A 27,678-nucleotide genomic window follows, 5' to 3' on the forward strand; every position below is an offset into this window, starting at 1 on the left:
ACAAGAGCTGAGTCACAGCTTTTGTGTAACTGTGCCAAGCATCGCTCTTCCATGTCCTGCAAGAAACTTGCTGTTTCCTGACACCACAGTACTTGGACCTGAGACAAACCAGCAAATTACAAATCCAGAGAGAAATCTCTACGTACTGTGTTTTCAAGCCTGTGTGTTGTACTTTGAATGTGATAACTCTTAGTGGATTGGAATGATCATCTTTGGCTTTGAATTCTGTGCTCTAGATTTGGTTTTCCTATCAATTTTCCTCCCCTTCCTGTGGGCAGAGCTTCTGTGAGGATTTTTTTTTTATCATGCATGAAAGAAGTAACTCCCTTTCCATGTGGCTGTGATCAAAATTATCTTGTGCTGCTTATGGAAGAGCACATCTAGGGAAGTGTCATCCTCCAGCACAGGCTGAGTACAATGTGTACAAACACCTGCATCCGTAGCTCATGGCAAGGGCTTGCTCAAGCACTATTCACCAGAGGGGAAAGTGTGCAAAGGTTTTTTGCATTTTAAATCAGTTTAATGTCAAGTGGGATCAAACCCACAAAAATTAATTGGCTGAAGTAGAGGCTTACCACAGAATATCACAGTCAACTTGAGGTTGTGCTGGTGCCTTAAATGAATTTTTCCTCTTTCACTCCTTCCGAATTTCTTCTCATTTTAACCCTGAATGTATACCTGGATTTGTGGGTAACAACAATATCTATGAAGTCACTTGTTCCTATGGTTAATTGCTGGCTTAACTTGATTGTATTTTATGATCCCTGTTCAGTCTTTATGAAACCAGGCCCCAGTTTGATGCATTGCAAAAGCTGAGAAAAATGGTAGTTAGGAACTGAAAATTGTTCACTTGTGTTTTGTAAAGATTATCAAGTTCTGTGTACAGGTATCACATCTCATGTTTTTATTATTCATATTTCTCAGTGAAGGATTTCTCAGCCAACTTAACCTAAAATGTAGGGATTTGATTTGTGAGTGCTTCTAGGGGCAGGAGAAATGTCCAGAGGGTAGGGTTAAGCCCTGTGATGTGTGACATGTAAAAGGCAGCCTGGAGGGTGTCTCTGCTGCCTGAGTAGTACTTCAGAGAGAAAGTAAGAGGGAGTATAAGCCAACCTCAGGGAATGCTGAGCTCTGGGGCTGGTGATTAGTAAAACAGAGAAGATGAATGAACCATGCTATGAAGAAATCCAGGATTTTTATACATCTGACCTCAAGAAACCTTTGCTGAAGGAAGTGAATGCTTGACCATGGGCTGGAAAGTGAAGCAGCAGCTCTGGCGTTTCTTTTCCTTGCCCACATGTGTGTGTTTGCCTCTTGTTTTGCCTGATGGGCACTCTGCTGGGACATCCTCAGTGTCTGTATTATGGGCTGCCTTTCCAGCCCCCTTTGCCCTTGGAGTTCTGCTCTACCTATGAAAACTTTAGCTGCTGTGACCAGGAGAGAGACAACAGTATTGCAGCAAAATACTGGGACATCATAGATTACATGGATACCCACGGGCATAAACTGTGTGGAACATACATCAAAGATATCCTGTGTCAGGTAAGGATGAAAAATATTTGTATCCTACACTTTGAGCTGGTTTGGAGGTCAGTTGTGGTTCTGACAGCTGTGCTACTGTGAAGGGAGGTGTGGGAGCAGGGAATGGTTGGGCTGGCAGGGGAATGGCACTTAATCCTCAGCAGGCATTTTGCAAAGTGCTTTGTGTAAGGTCCATCACTGTAATCTGGGAATATACAGTGACATTTGCTAGCAATAAGGGTTTATGGAAACATTGCCCAGTGAGGATGACTGTGAGAGACAACTGCTCACTTTATAAACCTTAAAAAAAACACAACAAAAGGACTAAATAAAGAAAATTTTTCAGCACTGGGAACTGCCTTTGCAGCTGCCTACCACGTGGCTGGTTCGTCTTCAAGATGGATGCTCATCCTAGGGGTTGCCTCAGCCAACCCTGGCCCCTCCCAAAGTCTGTCAGTCAGCTCTTCTTTGTTGTTTATTGGTGGAGACTGCTTTCTTGTAACTTGATTGGCGGGTAAGGTGTTATCATGCCACGCCCCCTTAGCAAGAAGCTTTTCTACTCCCAACTGCCTCAAGCTTTTCCACTCCAAACTGCACATGTACACACCTTCTTTCTACTTGTCTAAGACAACCGAGGCTGTCTGATGAGGCGGGGGGGAGAGGGGAGAATGGAACTATGGGGAGAACAGAGGTTATCTAAACTACAATAACATAACTATACATCAATAAAGCTTCTCTTAATATTCACACTATATTAATCTTTTAATTACGAGAGCAAATCATCTCATTATCCATCTGTAACAATGATGATTTTCCCATAATGAAGGAGAGAATTACAGATCAGTCTTTACCCCCTGCTTGGAACTGCAAGGTGCTGTGTCTTGGGTTGATAAGGGAGTGAGGTTTTTTGGGAAGTTGTAGCTAAACCAATCAGTGATCAGATTTGAATATTAGTACTTGGTGTGGTTATTGAATTCATGGATATGCTTTTGAGAACACAGCGGGTTAAAAAGCAGAGAACTTTCAGAAGGTTTTTTTGTTTCTGGTCAGTTGAAGAGGTCGTATCTCCCCCAGTTGAAGTAGGTTGGAGCTTTGGACAGAGAAGGGGACTGAAGGCCCCTGCAGGATGGAGGGGTGGGGAACTACTGAGATGTTTTGGGCAGCTCTAGAGAGAGAGTGCTCCCTCTCCAGAGAAAGAGAGAGAGCCTGCCACCTTAAAATTCAATACCTTGTGCTGGCAGCACGGCCGGCCGAAAAAGAGAAGAGGAGGGGAGGGTGCAGTGAGAAGGTGCCCGGCCGCTGTGGGAGTTCTGGGTAGGCAGAGCCCAGGATTTTAACCCTTTTCTTGGACAATAAAAACTTTGCAGTACATTAAGCCCTCCTAGAAGAGAGACTGACACAAAATAGAAAAAAATGGGCAAGTGTGGTGAAGGTCTGAGCAAGTGAAAGATGTCAGAAGTTGAGAAGAATCCTAGGTGGAAGGAGATGATAGAGTAACCTTTAGCTAGACTCTTTTCTTATATAGCCGCAGACAAAACCATTTTTCCTGTAACACAGAAACTCCATTTAAGAGGAAGCAGTGGCTTGGAGCCAAGAGAGTGCAGTAATGTTATGTGAAAGAGTAGCGTGAACAGAAGCCGATGAGGAGGGTGAAGTAGTGCCCTCTGTCTTCAGTGAAGAAGATCTCTGTTCTCGAGACCCCTCAGCCCCAAGGAGTAAATTTGAAGGGGACTGGCATCCCAAAAGTGAGAAACTGTTGCTTTTTTAGAACTAGACAAAACACCCTTAAAAGAAAAACACTAGAAGCAGCTCTAGTCCATGCACAGTGGTGAGAGCTCTAAACATAGAAAAAAGAAATCACAAAGGCAAATGTTCTCTGAGTTAGTGCCATGTATGACATGAAAACACAAGAAGTTTCAGCTATGTTTCCTGGAGAAACCTTTAGTACAAAAAAACTCCTCTCTCCTTAATGAACTGAGAATTGATTATCTAAAGAGTAGTAATGAACTAAGAGTTGATGATCTGAAAAGTGGTAACTAGATTGAGAATCTGAAGTTTTATCTCATTGTGCTGTGTAGAAATTAGAAAAAAAAATGCTTTAAAAAGTTTTCATTCTGAGTTCTGTGTGTGTTCCTTTTTACATATTGTAAGTTAATAAAGTTTTTTCCTTTATTCCTAAGCTAAAACCTGCTTTGCTCTATTTCTAGTCACATCTCAGAGCAGCTACTAAAACAATTATATTTTCATAGGAGCACTAGCATTGTGCCAGCATCAAACCATAACATGTTGGATTACAAATTCTACAGAATCAAATGATAGGGGAATTACAGGGAAAGTGTTTGGATCTCTGGCCTGCAGGGAGGATGTTTTTTAGTTGTGTTCCTGCTGAGGGTGCTCCAAATGCTGTGCTTGTCAGAGTAAAACAAAATTTCCCAGGCAGTGGTTTCACACAGCTGCTGCAAGGTCCCGAGGCTGCAGTAACAGTGTTTTCACCAATCCTATCTCCCCACTGCCCACCTGGCTTGTGGAAAGTGTGCAGGGAGGAAAGACTAAAGGCCCTTTTCTGTCTGAGCTCCCCTGCATCCCTGGAATCAGAGGGCAGGACTCAACTGCCTTTTTAGGAACTGTGAGTCACACCAAGCTCCACTCAGTGCATGCCAAAACACAAAGCAGCCAAAAGACACACCTAGTCTTTCTAAAACCATACAAAACTCTTGTAGTTAATATTACCTGAGCTCTAAAATGTTATCTATGTACCAAAATGTTTCCATCTTTTTGGATACTGGCAAGATTCTGGCATCTCCTTGGGGTGGGGGATACACCTTTGCAGCACTAGGGCTGAAAAAAAGTAGCAGCAGAGTTCTCTGTTATTTTACAGTTGGTAAACCAGCAAAAGATGTGTTGTAGATACTAACAGAAAAACTGGTGTTGATGTTGTAAGCATTTTTCTACATTACTCAGGTAGAAAAAAGACTATAAAATTACTATTGTTTCTTTGATTCCTCATTCTGCAGGGTATAATGTAATTTTGCATTTGTTTTAAGTGCATTTTGTAGGAAAGAAACTCCCAAATCACCCATACTTTTTTACAGCTTTTCAAAGTTATAAGCTATTACTCTTTTCCTGTTTTTTAAAGTAAGATTGCTGTTGAATCTTTGAGGAGGAGTTGTGACTGTGATATGTGTTGCTCTTCCTGGTCAAGTTGGTAATAACCACAGAAATATGATTGGGTTCTCTGGCACATACTGTTTGCCTGTTGAATTAGTGAAAAGAGCAAATATCTACCAAATGGTTTTGCTTCAGTGAAGTCACTTTGCTGGATCCCATTGCTGCTGAACTTACATGGAAGGGATGGAATTCCATTCTGCCACCTCCACAGCATCTTCATAGTTTGGAACAAAATAAATTGTAAGAAAGTGGTGGAGGTGCTTATTAATAAACCTGAATAGTAGCTGCTCTGATTTAGCAAAGGAAGCATTTTTTGGGGAGATCAGAGCAGTAGCCATGTGTGGTAACAAAGCAGCTCATTCAGTCAGGTGTGTTCCTTCTGTGCCAAAACCCAGCAAAAGTCAGACAATCTTGCTGGCAATAAGGGGGTTGCTGAGTTACTCAGAGGAAGCTGGGTTCACTGGCCCTGCAGAACCCAAGAAAGAGGCCATGGAGTTCACCTTACCCTGGCAGTGCAGCTCTGTGCTCCTTAATGGTCAGGAGATTATTCAGGGATGTGTTCTGGATCATGGATTTCCTGCTAGCACTCTAAACCGGATATATTTCTCTCAAAAACTAACAGGTTATGAAGCGATAAGTGGAATGAATAGGCTCCACAACGTGATGTAGTTGTGAAGTGGGTATGTATTGTCAGTGCCCAGCACAAGTGAGATAGCTCTAGTGAAAACTTGTGCCCTGAGCTCCAATCTGGGCCACATCTTTATTCACAAAGGTTTTCCATATACATTACATTGTACAACCTTTTCATGCATATTCAATCCCTGGCCCTGCCTGTCCTTGCCTCGTATGGTAATTAAATCCATGCCCTTCTTCACAGTGGTGGTTGCACGGGGGTCTTTCAGTGGTTTTTGAGGCTGAAGGCCATGGTCTTCCTCACGGTTGAACTTTTGAACTTCTTTGCTCGTGCACTGTGGTCCCTTGGTGCCTATCTGAGTACGTCTGTTGATTTTGAACAGCTTGGAGACAGAGGAGCTCCTTCATCTAGGTTTCTTGCATTCCTTGGTCTTCTCCCAGTATTGTTCTTTATTGCAAGAAGCTTCAGAAATTTTCCTATGCCCTTTGTACCATGGCAGAGGTTTCTTAAGTAAAAGGTTAAAATTTAACACATCATTCTACAAGCTAAAATTTAAATGCTTAATTCATATTGCTAACTTAAGCGAACCCCCAAAACCTCCATTTTGGTCCCCCTCTTTTCTTAAAATACAGTAAACTCTTTTACTACAGGGGCCCTGATCTAAATTCTGACCTGCTATAATAACAGTTCTCCTTCAGCAAGATTCCATGAGTTCTAGAGAGTGAAGTCAAAATGGCCACACATCTCAACATTCTCCAATTCCACATGAGTATTAAAATAGACATCATTAAACTTACAGTAACTAAAATTAATAAAACTATAATGGGGTGACATAAAGTATTCGTGATCTCAGTTGCGGTTGGTGACCATCCAAATAGTGCATCCCACCAGTTATGACTTGTATCTTGTTTTAATCTTCGCAGGACTCTGTTACTCACGATGGACAGTTACTAGAGTTCTCTGCCCATTCTTTTGAATCTCTTTTACAATTTTGATTAGATCCTGATGTTTCATTATTTGTTTCACTAGGGTTAAATTCATTCCAATGGGTGTGGGTGGTAACTCGTTGTACGTTGTGGAGTTTGATTTTATTAACTGGTGGGATATGACTGGTGCTGAATATACAAAGTCACACCCAGCAACCTTAATAAAGTTGCAAATCCAAAAATTGGAATGATTCCTAACAGATAAGGGTACCTTGCTCTTATCAGTTTCTATGAAATCACACACAGTCCTTAAACACACACAGCCACTACCTATGTACACTAGTACAGTCCATTGGTTGGTATCCGGGTGGATCTTGAAGTGGCAGATGCCTTGGTCAGTGTCAAGGCATATGTCCTGAGCACTAATCTAATTGCTCTCACAGATGAATTCCTGTTGTTCTTGAGCAATGCAAAGCTCCAAGTTTACGGTTTGCCATTTCCCCTGGATTTTCCAGGCCCATACCCTATGTTCCGAGGGGTATAATACCGACTCCTTGTGATTTAACCCTAAAGCAACAATGGGGTGAATAGCGTGAACTGTGGCATTACGTATAGTGAGCACAAAGGCAGTGGCTGTGTTAGTGGTGGGATTATACATAAAATTTACCATGGTCCACCAAGATTGGAAATCTCTCTCAAAATCTGTAGCACTGTCCCAGACAACCTTTCGCACTTCAGTTGGAAACACCCCTTTACCTCCTTCTCTTATGATTAAAGCAACTGTTGACTGTACCCCTAATTGTGTTTGTATACAGCTAAGGGCTAAAGATATGTTATCCTGCGCCCCCTTTAATGCATCTGCTATTAAGCTATGGTCTTGATCTTTACTTTCTCTCCATTTTGGCAGCACCCTCGAGACTTGCCACTGACTATTTCCCAATGCCAGTAGAGATGACTGTAAAGGCTGTTTTAATTATATCCAATTGCTGGTTGCTACAGCTAATTTATTCATTAATATTTCTGAGTCAGTCCCATTCAAAACCCCTAACCCAGTCGCTACCATCCCAGTTAAATCCCTCTGCATTCTGTCTCTGAAGTGTACTTGTTTTTGTAGCCATCTTGTCCATCCCTTGAAGGATGACCTTAGGAAGGGGGAACAAGCTGGATAAACTGTCGAGATACTAATTTGCATTGACAGTTCGACACGTTTAAGGGACATTCTGGATTAAATACCAGTTGACCCATATTCCTTATTACACATGGGCCGATTTCATAAACCCTAGGTTCATGCTTAAATGGCATATTTTGGGTTTGTACTTGAGTGCTGGGGTGGATTGTAACGGGCTTAGCCTATAGCATTTATTTTAAATTTGAAAGACAGCCCAATACTGTTGCGGGCCCAGAGGCAAACCACATCGACAGTTTGTCTTAATGTGGAGTTGTACCAACAGTCTAATTCATTTGGACGATTGCAAATCTTCCGGCGCTTATTTACACTGATTTGGGCTGCTTTACTATGGGTAGTCTCATTAACACTTTGGCACCCTCTCTTAATTACCTCCCCTATGGTCCCTTGAAGTGACCACAACCTCTGTTTCTGCCATTCCTGCCTTTTATATATTTGGTTTTTGCGCATGACCACAGTTGTTAGGTTTAAACCTTTTATATCGGAAGGTTTTCCCATGGATCCAGTGTATTGAGAAAAGGCTTGGGACCAAGGCCATTCAGCATTGCTCTGGCTAGGAGTACTTTCTAATTCTTGGACATACAACTATGATTGTAAACAACACTTACGCAAAAATCCCCACCCACCATGATGCATTCATTTTGTCCGGGTAAGTTTCAGTTTCAGTTCACCATTACCCAGTGTTATTCTCCAAGGGGCTTCTGGAGCTTTCTTAACATGGCTGTGGTGGATCCAAGCACTTTGTTCCTTAATCTTGATTGCAGTGAAGGTAATAAGGAGCACTTGGTACGGTACCTCCCATTGTGGTTGCAGGGCTTTCTCTGTAAGAGACTTAACATGTACATAGTCTCCAGGTTGTAGGTCATGTACGGGTGCATTGAGCCCCATACCCCGAGTTCCAGCCACATATTTTTCAGTTGCTCAAAGTTGTTTGGTCAGAGCGATCATGTAGGAGATTAGCGATACGTCCTGGGCAGACATTCCCTTCTGCACCCCATATGGTCTCCCGTAAGGTATTTCAAAGGGACTTAGTTTTTCCTTAGTCCTGGGTTTGGTTTGAATCCACAGCAGCCCTAATGGGAGGGAGTGAGGGAGTGAGCCTGTGGCAAATTAGCCTCTTGTCCCAGTCGTATAATTAATTTGTTGTTTGATCAAATGATTCATTTTCTCTACCTGACCACTTGATTGTGGGTTATATGGGGTGTGAAGCTCCCAGTCTATGCCCAAGTAAGTATTGGCTAACCTGTTGCACTAATTTTGTGATAAAATATGGTCCTCTATCTGAGGAGATTGTGGCCGGGACTCCAAAGCGTGGTATGATTTCCTGTACCAATACCTTAGTTACCTCCCGAGCTTTAGAAGTTCTAAAGGTGGGGAATGCTTCTGGCCATCCTGAAAAGGTGTCTGTTAGCACCAGTAAAAACTTACACCCCCCCTTTTCTTGGCAATTCCGTGAAACAATTTGCCATTACTGCCCAGGTCCATGGCCCTTCCCAATCTGGCCAAGTTTTGGTTTGGGAATATTCTTGGGTTTGGTCTGGAGGCAAAGGTCACATTGTCAAGTCACGTGGGTGGTAGCGGCTCGTAAATTTCTAGCAATGATCCTTTCATTTAGATATTTATGTAGGGCATCAATTTCCCAGTGTGTTTTCTGATGTTCCTCCCTTATTAGGGACCGTAATAAATAGGAGGGTATAACTAATTTTCCTTCTATGGTGGCCCATCCCTCTTGGTTATAGGCTCCTTTCTGCTCATAGATCAATTTTCTGTCTAATTTGTTGTATTTTGGCTTACTTTCAAGGGAAATTTGCCCATCTGGAATCAGGGTCGCCTCAGTTATTACCTCATTTTTCACTGCTTCTTTTGCGTCCCTATCCGCCAGCTCGTTCCCTTCTTCCAATTCTGAGTTTATCTTCTGATATGCCTTAATGTGCATGATCACCACCTTCTCTGGTGACTGCACTGCTTCTAGGAGTCGCAGTATTTCTAATGCATGTTTAATGTTTTTCCCTTGAGAGTTCAGCAGCCCTCTTTCTTTCCAAAGGGCTCTATGAGCATGCACTACTCCAAATGCATACTTTGAGTCTATATGTATGTTTATTTCTTTCCCTTTTGCCAATCCCAAGGCCCGAGTTAGAGCAATCATCTCGGCCTTTTGTGCAGAGATGTTTGTTGGCAGGGGTCCAGATTCTGTTACCTCCTTGCAGGTAGTAATTGTGTACCTGGCACGTCATTTTCCACTGATGACATAACTGCTTCCATCAGTAAACCAGATTTCTGCATTCTTGAAAGGGGTGTCCTTGTAGTCAGGGTGGCTGGAATAGGTTGCCTCGGTAGTCTCCAGGCAGTCATGCTCCACTGGCTCCCCTTGGTTTCCACTGAGGAAGGAGGCTGGATTGATGATGTTAGTCACCGCTATGTCCACATCATCTTGCTCCACCATAATAGCTCAGTATCTCAGAAATCTTTGTTTCTTGGGGAAAGCCAATGCCTGCCTTTCACCTCTAGCACTGCGGACACCGTGTGAGATATGAGCACAATCATTTTCTGGCCCAGGGTGAATTTACGTGCCTCTTGGATATTCAATACAACTGCTGCAACAGCTCTGAGGCATCCAGGCCACCCTTTAGCTGCTGCATCCAATTGCTTAGAGAAGTAAGCAACTGCTGCCCGATACAGCCCGAGGTCCTGTGCTAATGTCCCCAAGGCGATTCCTTGTTTCTCGTGGGAGAACATAAGGAAAGGCTTACTCACGTCTGGCAATCCCAGAGTTGGAGCTGACATGATGCCTTTTTTTCAGCTGGTGGAAGGCCTGCGTAGCTTCCTTTGTTCATTGGATGTCCCTGCTTTCAGTTGCAATAAGTTCATAAAAGGGCTTAACAAACAGTCCATAGTTATAGACCCATAACCTGCACCACCCCATCATCCCCAGGAAAGTTCGTAGTTCTTCTGCAGTCTGAGGTTTTGGGCTCTGGCCTATTGCCTCCTTCCAGCTCTGGCCCAGGGTATGTTGTTCAGCACTGACTTCGTAACCCAGATAGGTTACTTTCTGTTTTACTACTTGAGCCTTTTTCTTTGATAACCCGGTACCCTTGGAGCCCCAGAAAGTTCAAGAGGCTTACCACCCAGGCCACACATGCCTCCCTTGTCCGTGTGACTATCAGGATGTCATCTACATATTGTAGCAGCTTCCCTGCTTCTGGAGGGGCTTCCCAGGTCTCTAATTCCTTTGCAAGTTGTTCTCCAAACAAAGTGAGTAAGTTTTTAAATCCTTGTGGGAGTACTATCCATGTAAGTTGAGTTCTTTGCCCGCTCTTAGGACTTCCCCATTCAAATGCAAAAATTTTCTGGCTGGTTTCATGGATAGGAAGGCAAAAGAAGGCTTCTTTCAAATCTAAAATGGTAAACCAAGTTAGTTTGGGTGTTAAGCAAGGTAATAACGTGTATGGATTGGCCACCACAGGATACAGAACCTCAGTTTCCTTGTTCACGGCTCGCACATCCTGTACTAACTGGTACGACCCATCAGGTTTGAGGACCGGTAGGATAGGGGTATTAAAATCAGATTGACATTCTTTTAAAAATCCTAGACGCAAAAAGTTCTCAATTACTGGGCTAATTCCTTCCTTATCCTTCTTCCTCAGGGGATACTGTTTAACCCTGACAGGTTGCTTTCCCTCTTTTAGCTTGATCTGCATAGGAGGAGCGTTTTTCGCTCTCCCTGGTACATCAGAGGCCCATAGCCCAGGGAACACCTGATTCATTATCTCTTCATCGATTTCAGTTTCCCTTGTGACTTTGCTAGTGATTAATATCAAACTCAATATTTCTACATACTTTTGTTCATTTACCTCCAGAGTCATTTCCCCATGTTCAAATGTAATAGTTGCCTGCAATTGTCCCAGCAAATCTCTGCCCAAAAGTGGCTCAGGGGAGTTGGGCATATATAGAAATTTGTGGATTCCCCACTGCTTTCCCAGTTTGTATTTTAGCGGCCTAAAAAAATGCCTTTTCAGTTTTGCTAGTCGCTCCTGTAACCATAGCATAATCATCCCCTATGGGTATCCGGGCTGTATTTAGAACCGAGTACGTTGCCCCAGTGTCAACTAGGAATTTGACTTCTTTTTCCATTTCTCCCAGCTTCAGTTTTACAACCAGAGGGCCTGCTGGGGTCTCCTCTGGTCTCCCCTAATTCTCTTGCACATGGGCAACCATCCCTCCACTCCTTTATTCCCTTGACCATTCTGTTTCCATTCTGGACATTCCTCTTCCAATGGCCCTGTTTCTTACAGTTTGCACATTGATTTCTGCCTAATCGAGGAGGGCCTTGCTTGGGTGGTCCCTGCCCGCTTTCATGTTTTTCTCTCTGTTCCTCCTGCAGTATTGCTATTAAGTTTTTCATCTCTCGTTTACCCCTCTTCTCTGTTGCTAAAGGCTCTCCAAGCCTCCCCCAATAAAGTTTCTAAATTCTGTGCATCATCTTCTTCTTGGACTTTTTGGAGCTTGTGCCTAATATCCCCTGTGGACTGTCCCAAAGATGGATTAATTAGTTGTTGTATCCCCACGTCAGATGCAGGGTCCAGTGGTGTATAGCGTTGCATTGCATTTCTCAGGCAGTCTAGGAACTCTGTGGGGGATTCTGAGGGTCCCTGTTTAATAGCATATAAAGCTGACCAATTTATAGTTTTAGGCATTGCTCTTTCCACTCCCAGTATAATCCAATCCTGATAATTCTTTAGCCTCTGTCTTTCTGCTGGTAGGTTCAGGTTCCAGCCTGGGTCCTGAAGTGGAAAATGTTCCTTTAGATCCACTTGTTGTTGTCTAAAGTGGTCTGCTACCAGGTCCCCTGCTGTTTTTAAAACCAGCTGGTTTTCTCTTTCAGTGAACACATCTAATAACAATTGAATATCACCCCAGTCTGGATTGTGCTGTTTCATAATGTATCATAGATGTTTAGCAGTGTTTACTGGGTAATTTCCCGCAACCCTTTCCCATGCTTCCAAATCAAGGGTGGAGAAGGGCACCTTAATCAATATCTTTTCTCCGCCTGGTATTACTGTCTCCTGCAAAGGGGCCTGCAGTACTTGTCCTCTGGTTCGGGATGCTATTGGGAAGCCTGGAGGGGTTGGAGCTGGTGTCTTCTCCAAGGGAGGAGAAGGAGTAGGAGTAGGAGTAGTAGGAGGAATAGGTGGGGGAGGTGGTGCTGGTGCCCCTCCCAAGTCCCTACCCCTTCCCCCCTGCCCTCCCAAGTGAGGGCTAAATAGGTCAGCTAGATCTTGTTCTTTCTCTAATGCTGCACGATAATCTTTATCTGTCCTGGTGCATCTCTGTCTTATGCTACGGGCCAAGCAGCACTGTTTATGTTCTCCCATTTTGCTTCTGTTTTCTCTTTCAAGAGCCAGAACAAGGGGGTCAGAGGGGGCCCTGATGCCACAGTCCCTTTGCCAGTCAGGGTTATTTCGAAGGGAGAAAAACATATCACAATAAGAAACCTCCTCCCATTTCCCTTCTCTGCGTAGAAACAGCATTAGCTGTAACGGGGTATTATATTCCAATGTACCTGTAGGAGGCCAACCTTGCCCCATCCTCTAGGCGAGGATCTAATGGCCACCAATGGGAGCAATATTTAATTAGGCTTTTTTTTATTTTCTTTTGCCTGCTATTTCTCTCCAGTATGCTAAGATGCATGCTAATGGGCTGGTTTTAGGAACTTCCTTACTCTGCCTTGTTCCCATTATGTCTTTTCAGAGCAATCTTAGCTTACTCCGTTCCAAATATTCAGATATGAGTCTCGAATTAGTTAGATGAGGCATGTAAAGCAATTTGGCTCTGCTGCTAGAGCTCAGTCTGCATCTGGCAAGATCTGGGTCTATTTTAGCTACCTACACTTGTTCTAAGCACTTAGAGGTTTAGAGTCTGACCTTCAGCTGAATTGTTCTAAATTCTAAATTATAAATTCTAATTCTAGAATTTAGCTTAAAAATGGAGTATGAAACTCTGACAACTGTAATATTCCTAAAGAGGTGTAATGTGAGTTAATACCCCAGTTCTGGCATTCCATCATGCTCCTGTCCCCTTGGGACAGCTATGGAAATGGAAACCGCCTAAAAAAGGCGCAGGAGAGCTACCTGCCTCCTGCCACCTTCAGTCCTCTCCTGTGCCCTTTCCAGGCTAGTACTGGCCATACTAGCTTGGGCTCTAACCCAACCCTTCTTCCTACATTCCTTTACTCTAAACCTCCATGCACACCTATTAGACAAGATGGCATCTGCTACATGGCCGGATCTCCCAGTTTGAATGCTGTGGCGCATAGTTTTCCCGCCTTAGCACACAATACAGCGTCTGGGATCCTCCCTTCCCTTCCCCTCCTCTACCTCAGACCACTACCCCCGCAGCAGGTTCTGGCCCCGTGCCCATCCTCCTCGCGGTGCCTAGCTACCCCGCTGCCCACCCCGTTCCCGCGGGGCCAGTCCCTCCCGCGGTGAGGGCTGTACCTGCGGAGTGGGCCCGTCTCCTGCCCCGCGGACTTCACCCATGTGGCACCTCCCCCCTCCTGTTTCTCTCCTCCAGTTCTTCTAATCACCCATCCTGTCTCCCATCACCTGTTAATGAAGCTGCCCCTGCCTCTCAAATTTCCTCACTCCCCTGGTGGGGGGGCATAGGGCCCGTTCTCTGTCCCGCTCCACCCCTGCCTGCCTTTGCTCTGTGTCCTCCTGGCCCTGGGCCTGCATCTGATCTTCCTGTCCCTCTAGAGCCAAGCTCCGCTCTGCCTGTGGCTGGCTCGGCTCCCATGTTGTCCGTCTCAGATGCTGTGGGTCCTGTGGCCGCCGCTGCCAGGCTGGGTTCTTTTCCCCCGCCGGCACCGTGCCCCCACTCCTCTCCAATCTGGTCACTCCCGGTTCCCATGCTGGAAGTGAGACTGACCCTGATCAAAACACACCCATTTCAGATATCAATAACCCCTCCCCATCAATAACCTCGGAGACAGTGTATGCTTCAGTATCTACAGGCATAAGCATCAAGAGGTGCATCGAACAGCCAAATGCAGCACCCAAAGACCCTTCTCCTGAGCCTCCGAGACCGCAAAAAAACCCAAGCTCATGTGGCATGGAAGAAAGAAAAAGACTGTAATCACAGATGTTTATCAAAGAAAATGTCCCTCCACTACTTCATAAGTGTATAAGACTCCTTGTTTTATATGTGTGAATTTCACGTAAGGATATATACCAACATCCAATTGCTCAAACACACACAAATAATAATAATAATTAAAAAAACCCCAACAAAAAAAGCAGCTTTTTTAATAGCTATTTCTTGTGAGATTTTAAGAATGCTTTCAGTTTTCAAAATTCTGTTATATCCTAACAGCTCAACAGTGCCTCCTTTTTATAAGGATAGTTATAAAATCCAAGTAATTTTGTCTGAAGAATAATGAGTCTTTAGAGCTGTTGAAAAGCAAAGATGCAGAAGCCTCTAACAGCCTTCCTAAGAGATGTGCAGCACTCGTGTAATTAAATACAATTTTGTCTCTCTATGTACTTTGGACGTAACAAATCTATGAAATTGAAATTTGCAAATGCTCACTCTTTACTAAATTATACAGCCTCTTTGAAATCTTACTCCCCACCAGCAAATAAACGGTTCCATGGCCAAAACACCCTGTAACTTTGGGGAAGCCTGCTATGCTAGCACCTGACTTTGCCATAATTTGTGACCAAAAAATTAAGCACAGCAGATTTGTCCATCAGTTTAAATCTGACTGCAAAACTGAAATTGACTCTTGAGGTAGAAAAAAAGAAAATAGCAGCCTCAGTATTGGCCCCTGGGGTTGCTCCTACAAAAACTCAATAAATGCTAAGAGAATTAAAGGTGCTAGCTAAGTAAGCAAAACAATGGTACACCCTAAGCATTGAGTGAGCTGCTAACAAATGCTAATAACACCATGCATGTATCATTATAAAACCAAGCAGCAATAGACTTTTCACTGCTCACCCTTGGACATAGCTGTCAAAACTTTGAAAAGATGTACTGCTTTAACCTTTCTTTGTACTTGTGAAAAATGTGTATTTTATGATTGGCTTCTAGCAAATATTAAAATGAATATTATATGTGTTATGTTAGAAAGTTATGCTGTATTAATTTTCTCAAGTAGTATGTTAAATATAGTTTTATGTTATAACATAATGTTAAAATAGAAACTATGCTATGAATGATACTTTTTTAAAGAAAGGATTTGCACGGAAATAGCAGCCACTGGACACCTAAATCTTTCAGATAAAAAGAATTTATTGCTCTCTTATCAGAAGAAACTAACTTCTTCCCACCCCGCTCAGCCTTGAATATGCCGTGAGGATTAAGAGGAAGAAGCTGACACTGACCAGACAGAATCCTTTGTTTGAATGGAATTTATGCATCATGTATGAGGTGTATGAATATGCAACAGGCTATTGTTTTTAAGGGTTAATCCTCTGTTAACGGGTGTCCTTTTTTAGGCTTATTTTGCCCAGATAAAGGTACCCAGAAGTCCGTAACTCTTTGTTTTTATTGTCTCATATTGTCCTAATTCAAATTGTCCAAATTATTATTACTCTAATTATATTGCTATTTTTATAACCATTTTATTATTATTAAACTTTTAAAATTTTAAAAACAAGTGATTGGCATTTTTCACATACTCAGCATCTATCCACGCAAATATCCAGAAGCTGAAGGAGCAAGTAAAATTAAGAAGAACTCTGTTTACATCAGTTTACTCAGTTAAAAGTTAAGAACTCAGTTTACATCAATGAACTTTTTGGACAATGGGGGTTGACAGGGTGGGTTTCATCGTTTGTTTAAGGAATTTTTGGGTTGTAATCATTGTTTTTACTTATGTTTTCCTGTTTAGTTAAGTGTCTGCAGAGGTCCAATGGGGAAGTTTTCATAGTAAGAAAAAACAGGGGAGTTGCGGTGCTTCCCCCTCAGGGGAATCCCCAGGGCCTTGCCTTGGAAGAATATATCATAGAGTTTTGCCCATCTGTGCTGCTAGAGGGGACTCAGCCCATGGTGCTCTGCAGCACTACTGCCAATCTACACTAGATTGCCTCTCCCATTGGCCAGTTGACACTGCCCACTCCAATTATTCATCCCTCCTCCGCCCTACAGACTGCTGCCCTTTGCTCTGCCCTTTGTCAGCCCCTGTGCCCTCAGGTTACTGGTCACTGACCCCATTCTTAAGTCATGCAGACCACATGGTTTAGTCTTTTGTCTCTTGTCCCTTTGGCGTGGTGGATGCAGTAAACCCTCACTGCAATATATCATGCAAAGATCCTTCCTGTCTTTCCTCTGCTGAGCTATCTATGGCATGTGTGTGTGCATGGACTTGAAATGGCTGCTCTTGTGGCCTTACTCTGAGAGGCTTCTGAAGGAGATGTTTCAAGAAGGCTGCAGTGTTTCTACCACCCTGACATGCTGCAACAAGGAATGGTTTGGTTCTGCCAGCTGGGACTGGGGTCAGACTGCAAGGACAGGCCTGGGGGACTTGGCTCCCCTTTGCAAGGCTGAAGAGTTTAGGTTTAGGAAGAGGGACAGATTCCTTGCAGATGTGATGTGGAAGCACCAGAAACCAGGTCATTCTGTGCTGCTTTCTGGTAACCAAATGGCAGCAATGAAAAGTGAGAAACCTCCTACACCATCCAAAAGATTCAGGGGCTTTACTCTTTACAAGTGATACCTGTTCTGGGCAAAAACTCCTGGGTGTTGCTGTGAGCAAAGAGAACAACTTGCTTGTGAAGTTTGGAATCAGGGTCTGTAGTCTTCGTATTAGATATCCTGGAAAGGCTGCTACTTAGACAAAAAAAAAATTTAATTTCAATGCTTGTATAACTGCCCAGATTTTAAAATTCTGTTTAAACAAGTGTAATATGTAATGTAAAGTAATTAATTCTTAAGGGGAAGATGTATAAAATAAAAATTGTAAAATTAATTTAACATCCAGCAAGCCTCTGACCACGGACAACCTGGAGACAGATTACCACACTGGAATTAGGAAACTCCTGGTGGCTGCAGGAGAAGAATGCCTCATTAACTAATAAAAGAACATGGCTGGCACGGAGATGGGCTTCCCCCGGAACCATCAGGGAACACCCAAGGACAACCAGCACTTGATAGATATCATCAATTAAGATACCCGAAGTCCTCGAGAAACATACATCTGAATACACGACACCCCCTGACATGATCAGCACCTGCCATTACCCAGGAAACAGCAATTGTCCAGCCCTGCACAGTGAAAGAAACGTTCATACATATGCAGGGTTACAAAAGAAATCGGGGCACCTCTGCCTCAGGCATAAAAAACTGTATAAAACAGTCCCGCTGGAGATGGCATTTGTGAATGGGGGAGATCCGGTACGATAGAGGTCAGATCTAGGTTCACCCAGAGCTGATCCCGGGCTCAATGCTGTCTCTTTGACTGTGGTTTTGAGGACCGTATTTTGGTTGCGAAAATAAAATCTTTTGCATTCATTAATTTGGCTTTTTGTTGATCTTTTATAACAGAAGCTAACTTGTTTAACGAGGCAGAAAAGTTACTAATGTAATAGTTACATTCCTGGACTGTACATGTACTTGCTCTCTTCCATCTCCATCAAATAAAAGTTCTGGATAGATTGATTTTGGGCTGCTGGCATGAAAACAAGCAAAATAATTTTTCTGTAGAATGTAGCCTCTTCTGCTTTAAGTTCTGCAACTTTGTGCTGATTAAAATAGAGGTGGGATCTTAATGGAAACATTTTACAGAAGTTCTGGCCCAGAATGTTCGCAAGATGAGTTTAAATTTAGGTACAAATTCAAACACAATGCTTGATTTTCAAAATTTATCCTACATTTTACACAGCTAAACACTTAAAGGTATTTGAAGGAACATAATTTTAGATCTGTAACACATGAAAATGTTGCCTGCAGTATTTTTTTCCTGATGATCAGAGGTAGAGTCAATATCTACAGGAATTGCATGAGATGGTATTTACATACTTGAATCAGTTTTAAATCTCACCTACAGTCTGCTTCAGTAATACCGTGCATGTATCAGATTAATTTAGCCTGTATATTTAATCAATGTACATCTTTAGCAGCTACAGCCTCTTCTGGCAGCGTTTCACTTGCTTTTTTTAACCTGGCTCCTATTGCCTTCATCTGATACTCCCTCATTTTTTTTCTGTGGGAAAGTGAGCCTTTTCCATCTTCTCAATGTCATTTGTGATATTTCCAGAGCTCTGTTAGACTGTTTCCCTGCTCTGATCATCTCCCTCTTGGACTGCTCAGTCCCACCTTACTGAATGGAAAATCCACAACCTCCACATTTGTACTTCTGTTGGGAAGGATTTACATGTAGCTGACTGTGCTTTGATAAAGGAAACTACTACTGATGTTGAAGTCCATTTTGGCCATATTCTGAGTGACTTTTAACAGCTGCACTTCATAGGTGACTTTATGTTGTCTGCATTGATAATTTTTCATTTTATTAACCACTTTGCTCCCCTTCTGGTCTCAGCTTCTCCTGGATGAGTGTCCACAGCCACATCTTTAGTTTCCTTTATTTTCTATGAATGTTCTCCACATGCTGCACATCTCTATGATGCAGAAAACCCACAGACCCCGCTGAGAAGCCTCCCAGGACTTTGTATTGACTACTGCTCTGAGTTTCACCTCCACTGCTACTCTGCCATCTGCCTGCTGACTGGTGACAAGCACATCCAGGAGTGCTGCAAGACGAACAGGACCCACTTCTGCCGCCTCCTGCAGCTCGAGGATGAGGACTGCTGTTTCCCCCAGGTGCTGCAGAACTCATCCCTGAGCTGCAGCCTGGGCTTGGTGCTGGAGGAGTGTGGGGGCTGTGTCCAGCTGTGCCTGGCTGAGGTTGCCAGTGGCCTGAGGAACCCAGTGCTGATTGCCTGCACTGCTGACGGGACCCACTGCGTCTTCATAGCCGAGCAGCTGGGCCTTGTCTGGGTGTACCTACCCAATGGCAGCTGGCTGGAGGAGCCATTCCTGGATATTCAGAGCCTAGTGCTGGCTACCCCATGGCTAGGGGATAAGAGGGGCTTCCACCCCAAGCAGAAGGACAATGGGGAGTTTTATATCTGTTACTCACACATGGCTAAGAACTGAATTGAAGGTTTTGGCATCTGATGCCAACAAAATTGACCCAAGCTCTGAAAGGTAAAGTTTATGTTGAATGCTACTGTATGCCATGATGAGAAATCGTTTTTCTCTGTCCCTGTTCAACCCCCAGTATCAACACAGGCTGGGTATTGATAGCAGCCCTGCCAAGGGAGACTTGAGGGTGCTAGTAGGTGAGGGGCTGGATATAATCCAGCAATGTGAGCTTGCAGCTGAGAAAGCCAAACATATCCTGGGCTGCATCCAAAGATTTGTGGCAGCAGGCCAAGGGAAGGGATTCTGCTCCTCTGCTCCACTTACAGGAGGTCCCAACTGCAGTACTACATCCAGCTCTGAGGTCCCCAGCACAGAACACAGATCTGTTGGAGAGTTCAGTGGAGGCCACTAAGATCATCAAAGGAATGAAGCACCTCTCCTATAAGGACAGGCTGAGAGAATTGGGAGTGTTCAGCCTAGGAAAGAAAATGCTTTGGGGTGACCTCATTGCAGCCTTCCAGTACCTGAAGGGAGCCTACAAGAAAGATGGGCAGAGTCCATCTACAAGAGCATGTAGTGACAGGACAAGGGGGAAAGGTTTAGATTAGGTATTATGAAGAGCATGGTGAGGCACTGGCACAGGTTGCCCATAGGAGTTGTGGATGCTCCCTCCCTGGAAGTGTTCAAGGCCAGGATAGATGGAGCTCTGAGCAACCTGGTCTAGTGGAATTTGTCCCTGCCCATGGCAGGGGGTTGGAACTTGATGATTTTTAAGTCTTCTCCTACTCAAGTCAGTTTGTGATGGTATGATTCTTTCCACTGGCAGAACCTGCGCATTCCTAGTCATTCTGGTTCAGGTGTGTGACTGGCCTGCTATGGAACTACCAGAATCAGGTTGGCTCAAGGTCACACAGAAAACTAAAATGGATTGAAAAGACTCAGAAATAAGGTTGTCTTCTCTCTCCATCTTGTACTCTTGTCTTCTAAAGAGTAGTAACAGCCTTTAATTCATTATGGAATTAACATCTGCCCTATGAGGTTTGTACTGTAGAAGAGGGTGTTTCATGACAGTACTATACTCTTATTTATCAGTCATGTGGGCACTTGCCCTGACCCATGCTAAGATAAAAGCTAGTTCTTACTTTTTTTTTTTTTTTTTTTTTTTTTTTTTTTTTTTTAAAGGCTTCTCCTGGAGCTTGAGGAAACAGCTGCAAATCACAATTGTGGGCAGCTGCTCTTTGGTGTGGATGGCTATTTGTATGTATTCACAGGAGATGGAGGGAAAGCTGGAGACCCTTTTGGAAAATTTGGGAATGCTCAGAACAAGTAAGTAGGAGGGCAGGTGAAAGCTTTGAGCGTGTTCACCAAGATACAAGGTTTGGAAAGGAGAAAATGTGGAAGAATAGAGTAAGAGTGCTTCCTGAAAATGCTTATGCATCTGCAAATCTGTCCAAAGCAGTATTTCAAAAATGAACATTTGAGATGTTTAAAGTCAAGTTGTTTAGAGAAAAGAGAGTTTTCTTGCTTAAGTGGGTTGCAAGACATACCTGCCTCTGGTTTATTTCTTCTAGGCAGATAATATATCCTTTGAAAATGGGCAAGGAGAAGAAGGGAATTTTTGTGTTTTCAGATGGCTCTCATGCTGTGGTTTCTTTTTTCTGCCTTTAGGAGCACTTTGTTGGGGAAAGTGTTGAGGATTGATGTGGATGGAAGAAACCCTGATGGAAAGCCTTACCGCATCCCTCCTGATAATCCATTCGTGTCTGATCCCAAAGCCTGCCCAGAGGTTTATGCCTATGGAGTCAGGTGCTGTGCAGTGGACAGAGGGGACCCTATCACAAAAAAGGGAAGAGGGAGGATATTCTGTGAGGATGTTGGGTAGAACAGGTTTGAGGAAATCAACCTCAACCTCATTGTTAAAGGAGGGAACTATAGCTGGAGAGCAAAGGAGGGATTTGAATGCTATGACACAAAGCTTTGCCACAACTCCTCCATGGGTAAGGAAGAACTTTCTTGTAGAAGATTACTATATGTGTATATTTAGTGGACTATAGCACTGTTTTTTCAGTGAAGCTAAATAATCCAGTGTTGTATATGAAATGGAATTCGTCTGCTTTTTAAGTTCAGAAATCCCTTTTCCCCAGCCCTGCTGTATTGCTATGGAATGATGCTCTACTTATGCAGGGAGTTCTCTGCCCCACACTACACTGGACAAGGTGTTTAAATTCAAAGCCTGTATCTTTTGTGGACAGTTTTCCCAGTAAAGCCAGGAGGACAATGGATTTTATTTAAGTAGAAAGTGATACTGTGTTTTCTCCAGAAGCTCTGAGCCATGACTGTGGCTAAGGACAGAGGACCAGGCTGATGCTGAAATCCTGAACCAAACCTGTGACAGGTGTAGTGTGTCCCAGCCAGCAAAGTGCTGCAGCAGAATGCCCAAAAGCTGTGCTCTGGGCCTGACTGTGGGTGTGATGGATGAAACACACTTGCTGCCTTTAAAAAACAGAAATTGGTGGTCTTTGCAAAGCTCTTGGCAAAAGCATGGTAGAAAAACTGAGTAGTATAATAATGTTCCTTCAGCTGTTTGGTGAAGACACCTGGTCTCAAGGTCCTGCAGATGTTTCTGGAACAATTGGATGAGAAGACAAGTGTAGAGTATGTATTATTGACATTAATGCAGAGAAAAAAGTGAGGACAAGAATAAAATTCTGTGGAATCTGATAATTCAATATGAGAAAGGACTGAATTCTTTTAACATTGCCAGAGGCAGAGTCTTTATTTTACAAGTCTCATGACATAAAATGGTGAGAGCACACTCATTTCACACTCATGCTCTGTGTTGTGTCAGTGAACCCATGAAGATGTTGAGCTCACTTACAGTTTTTGATCTTTTTCCCTTCTCTAAAAATACTGGAATTGGTAAAGATGATCCCTGCTAAAGTGACTGGTACAGTCACATATAAATAAGATAACACTTGCTGCAGGCTGATGCCTTCCTGCATTGCTTCTTGATGTAGAGAATCTTGGTTTTTGTCTTATGGAAGCTCATCATGACTAAGCCTTGATAAGCAACTACACAGAGAGGTCCTTAAAGCCCCTGGATCTGTTCTGTCCCAGAGTAAACTGCTTAATTACCACTGAAATTTCACTAATGTTAAACTGTATTGGTCCTTCTAGTAATTTTTGTACCTGTCAGTGTCATTGAGCAACTGCTTTTTGATGCTCTCTGAAAGTAAACTTTTTTACTTTGTATTTCTGTGTGTTTGACAGATGACATTCTGCCAATATTTGCATATGGCTGCAGTGTGGGCAAGTCAGTTCCTGGAGGCTTTGTCTACAGGGGATGTGAATCACCCAACTTGAATGGCCTTTATATTTTTGGTGATTTCCTGAGCAAGTGAGTCTGATTGTTTCCTCTGCAGCTCCTATTCTATACCCACATTTTCCTTGTCTAGGCAAATAAGTTTATTGGACCATCCCAAAACCTTTTGGGCTGGAGTGGATGAGAAACTTGGATATAGAGTAAGTTCTGTGTTTGACTATTACAACAACATTTTTGCTGGAATTTAAACTTCCTCCATTTCAGAATCCTTAGGATAAGTTTGCTTTTGTTCAGGTCTGTTTCTCCAAAATCCAGCCAACAGTCACAGTCTTCACTGACTGCTTTTTTTGTTTCAGTAATGCATGATTTTGACAGGAACTAATTTTGATGATGGAGACATAAAACACAGGGGTTTATTTTTCATCTAGTCAACTTATGGCTTTACAGGAAGATAAGACAAATAAGTGGAAGAAGCCGGATATCTGTGTTGGCAGTACAACAGCTTGTGCTTTCCCTGGAATGATCAGTTCCTACAGCAAATTCATCATCTCCTTTGCTGAGGATGAAGCAGGTGGGTATCGTGCTGGCCACACTTTCAATGGAAACTGTACAATCTGTTCTCTACTGTATGGAAAATGTGCAAAGTTCTGTGGTTCCTGAGGGGTGCCTGGAGAGCAGGCAGTGCAGAGAGGTTTATGGCTGGCTCAGCATGGGGGCTGGTCTGTGGCTCAGGGAGGTCTCCTGCCCTGTGAAGTTGTTGCAGATCAGGTTGATGAAAAGCTCAAGAAACCGAATCTCATGTGAAACTTTCCTTTTATTGTTGGTCTTTTGTACTCTTTCACTAATCAAAAGACCATATCAATGCAGTTCACTTTTTCATTATACCATCCCATCCTCACTTGAGTTCTTAGAGCTTCTCTGAACTTCTCCTGCTTCCTTAGTATAAATTCCTCAGTCTTATTCACAACAATCCACAATTCACACTGTGGATCATAGACCAGGACTTTATTTGGGGATCAGGAAAGCCACTCATTTAAAAGTAAAGGCCTCAGCACATGGGACACTACTAAGGTCACAAGGACCAGATCTCCCACCAAGGTGGAAGTATCAATGAATATGAATGTTTGCTTTTCTACAGCCTCCTGACAGAGCTATGTAATACAAAAAGAAGCTGCAAGTTTTTGGAAAGCACAGGTGCATTTTAGCACTTGATCATTCAGCAGAAAAGAGATTTGCTTGCCAGGAAAAGATCCTAGATTTTCTGCCTAGCATATTCTGTCAGAGCTGCATGGAGATGCAGGCTTTGCTGTAAAATGTGTACAGTTTTTAACTGTTCTAACATATGGAGTGAGTGAATATGAAATGTCTCTTCTTTTGGTGGCCTTTTAGAAACCAACATGGTGTTATGTAGTTTGAAAGACAACAACAGCTTTGCCTCTTGCAAGATACTCTAATTTCCTTTTCCCCTGGATATTGTTCTAGTGAGTGCTGAAGGGAAGGCACAAGGAGCATTTGTCTTCCAGTTACCAGACAGAAATGAGAAGTTTCTGTCTTCCACAGATTAACTAATGTAGCTCTTGCTGAATTTTTTCCTTTTTGGTATGATTATGAAATGGAAAATATATTTTTTGTGTGGTCTTCCCCTCTATTTGTAGTTTCTGGCTGCTTCTTTGGTACAAACAAGTTTTAAGAAATATGTATTTATACAGAGGAAAGCAACCTTTACAGAGCCACAGAGGTGAGGTAATGAAGGTGCTGCCTGAAAGAGAGCTGCTGGTTCTGTGTGGAACCCTGCTGCAGCCAGGAGGTCATTTGGTGTTTCTGGGAGCCCACTGGCACAGGGCAGGGTGAGAACAAAGCCATTTCTTGAACATAAGGCATGGCTGAAGGGGTAACTGAAGGAGTTTCCTTTTCTGACTACATGAATTACTGAAAAGCCAGGAAAGAGGGAAATGGAGAACTGGGATCCAGCTTGGGCACTTGAATCTAAGACCAGTTTTCTTTTTTCACTTCCATTTAGGTGGTGAACTGTATTTTATGTCTACTTCTTATCCCAGTGCCTATACACCACGTGGATCGCTCTACAAGCTCATCGATCCTGCAAGGTTTGTAATTAAAGATGTATTTCCATGCTAAATTCTTCTATAGTTACCACTCTCCAGCTATCACAGTAAAAGAATACCAAGTACTACTGATACAAAATCACTGACATCTGCATCCAGTCCTTGGGTTTTGTTTACACACTGTACCTCTGGTGCAACTTTAATCAGTTTTGAGTGAATTTGTTCCTCACTCATCATATCTGTGCACAGAGAAATAGGAAATAGAGTTCAAATTCCTTGAAGATCTGGGAGAGTTAAGGATTAAAAGAAAGTTTCCTTGGTTGTATATCTGAATTACAGCAAAGCAATGACTTAAAACGGACAGTCCATATCTTTTAGGTTCATTATATCAAGTATCTATGATGCACATTAGTATAAATAAAAAATAAATAGCACTCCACAGTTTTCTTTACAAAGATGAGAGAAACCTGGTGGTTCATGCAGTGCTCAAATAATAACTGGAGCCTAATCCTGAGTTTTTCCAAGCAAAATGTTTTTCCCCATCAAACAGTTATACCTGCTAAAGTCTGTTTTTAGAACAATAAGCACACTTATGGGGTTTTTTTTGCCTCGCTAGCTTTCCCATTTTGCTAAAAAACATTAAATGGTTTCAAATCACTCTGTAGAACAGATACAGTACAAATGTGTTTGTGCTTTTGCAGAGATCTTGGACATTCACAAAATGAAGAAAACAAACTATGTTTTCTTGAGAAGTTAGATCCAAAGCTAGGTTGTTAACTCAAACTATGTACCAAGGTGATGGGAACAGAACTTGAATCTTTTACTGCTCAAGGAGATTTCTGCCTTTAATAGCTTATCATCTGCCAGGAAGTGCATTTACTGTGAGGGACCAAAAAAAAAAAAAAAAAAAAAAAAAAAAAAAAAAAAAAAAAAAATATATATATATATATATATATATATATATATATATATATATATATATATATATATGTGACCATGCATAAACATCAAGAGCTTGAGCAGGATCTATTTATCAAAACAAATATATCTTTTTTGTCTGTATGCCACTCCTTAATGTGTCATGAAGACCCTGTGCTTTTGAAGCTTTGTGTCCATCACTTCTAGAACAGGACCAGGCACTTACTCCCTTGGCTCTTAAAATATTTTCCTGCATTTTCCAGTTCCCCTTGTTTGCCTTAGCCTGGATGGGGCTGTGTCAGCTCTGCCCTGGCCTGTTTGCACTTTGCAGGCGTGCGCAGGCTGTGCAGAGCTCCTTGAAGCCTGAGCAGGCTCTGGAGCACAGTCCTGACACCTCCAGCTTCTGGAGTGACTCTGGTCTCCTCATGAACCTTTCTCCTTTGATTTTACTGCTGTTTATAGGATTTTTCCTGGGGATAGCTGGCTTCTCTGCTGGGCACAGTCCCAGGCAGTGAATCCAGCATTCCCTGTCTCCTACCCACATGGCAGGAAGTTCACTGGCACGGACAGCAAGCCATACAAACTCTTGCTTCCAAAACATTGCCAGGGCCGCTGTCATGTGCCTGATGGCAACTCAGACTTCCCAAGGAACCTGCCAGGAAAGCTGATGGCAGCAGTGCCCTTTGTCCCCACTTTAGCTTGCCTCTGCAGCAGTACTCTTGGAGACAGCAGGGTGGCACCAAATTCCTTCTGTCCTGAGCAGAGAGAAAATGAGTTAGAATGTAATTTTAAAATCAGAGAGGAGAGAGATGAAGGGAAAAAGCCCCACAAGCAATACCTGCAACTCTGCTTAAGTAACCTTTAAAAAAAAATTGAAGTGGTGTAGAGGAAGCACTTGGCTCTTGCGATTGTCTGAAGGAGAATGCTAATCACAAGAAAATATGATGCCTTAGGTCATGCTTTGCTTTGTTTGGTGCTGTCAAGCATGCCAAATTGGAAGAACCTGCTCTTATTTGTCCTACAGCAGTCCTCTTGGTGGGTAACAGAGAACACAGGTGTGTTGTGGTTCTTTGTACCTCTCTTCCTGTCACTTAATGTGCAACATCTTTACCTCAGGGAATATGTGTTCAGTTGGTTTTTGTTTTGGTGCTTTTGTACTGTGGGGAGTTGTCAGGGGACAGAGGAGAGGAACACAGACACATTTCTTTGTAGTTGTGCTTCCCTCCCTCTGTGCCTGTTCCTCTCCTTTATCACCCCTCTTGCTGCAGCACTGTTGTATCCAAAGAAAATCCCAGTGAAAGTCACGCTCACCAGCTGCTGTTTGGACAGGGATTTTATGGCTTGCCAGCCCTGTGTCAGCCTCTTGAATTCCACCTGTGCTGCATTCAGGTGCCTAAAGTGATTTCATGCCTCTTCCACCAGAGGCAAATGAGAACAGGGAATTGGTGTGTGCCTATGGAATAAATAAACTTCCCTAACAATCTCTCAGATGCCTGCATCTGCCTTTCTGTTTTCCAAGGAGAGCTCCACCAGGGAAGTGTAAATACAAGCCTGTTCCAATGAAAACAAAGAGCAAACGGATACCATTTCTTCCATGAGCAAGTAAGTTGTCAGGCTTTGATTTTAATGACAAACAAAACATATACGCAAACTTACAGGCATGTGATTGAAACCTTCAGGAGTCTTAACAACTACTGAGCAGGAGCAATCCCGAAGGTTGGTTATCACATTTATGTGATAATCAAACACAGGTTCTGCTGTCTACTTGATGCTGTGCCTTTGCTTAACCCCAGTCCCTGATT

At 43.0% G+C, this 27,678-nt stretch overlaps 1 protein-coding gene across 1 annotated transcript; it reads left to right on the top strand.

The window, feature by feature from the left end:
- The first annotated feature begins 1,293 nt into the window (after positions 1–1,293).
- On the top strand, positions 1,294–27,474 carry HHIPL2 (HHIP like 2). The gene is given in 9 exon segments (XM_071424347.1): positions 1,294–1,542; positions 19,022–19,578; positions 19,580–19,636; positions 20,756–20,899; positions 21,242–21,570; positions 22,844–22,970; positions 23,324–23,466; positions 24,916–25,000; positions 27,396–27,474. Coding segments are annotated over 9 exon segments (1,737 nt in total). The 5' UTR covers positions 1,294–1,326.
- The last annotated feature ends 204 nt before the right edge of the window (positions 27,475–27,678 follow it).

This window comes from Agelaius tricolor, unplaced genomic scaffold, assembly GCF_023055355.1.
Source record: "Agelaius tricolor isolate 1412-34295 unplaced genomic scaffold, bAgeTri1.0.p SCAF_1, whole genome shotgun sequence".
NCBI classification, from domain to species: Eukaryota; Metazoa; Chordata; class Aves; order Passeriformes; family Icteridae; genus Agelaius; species Agelaius tricolor.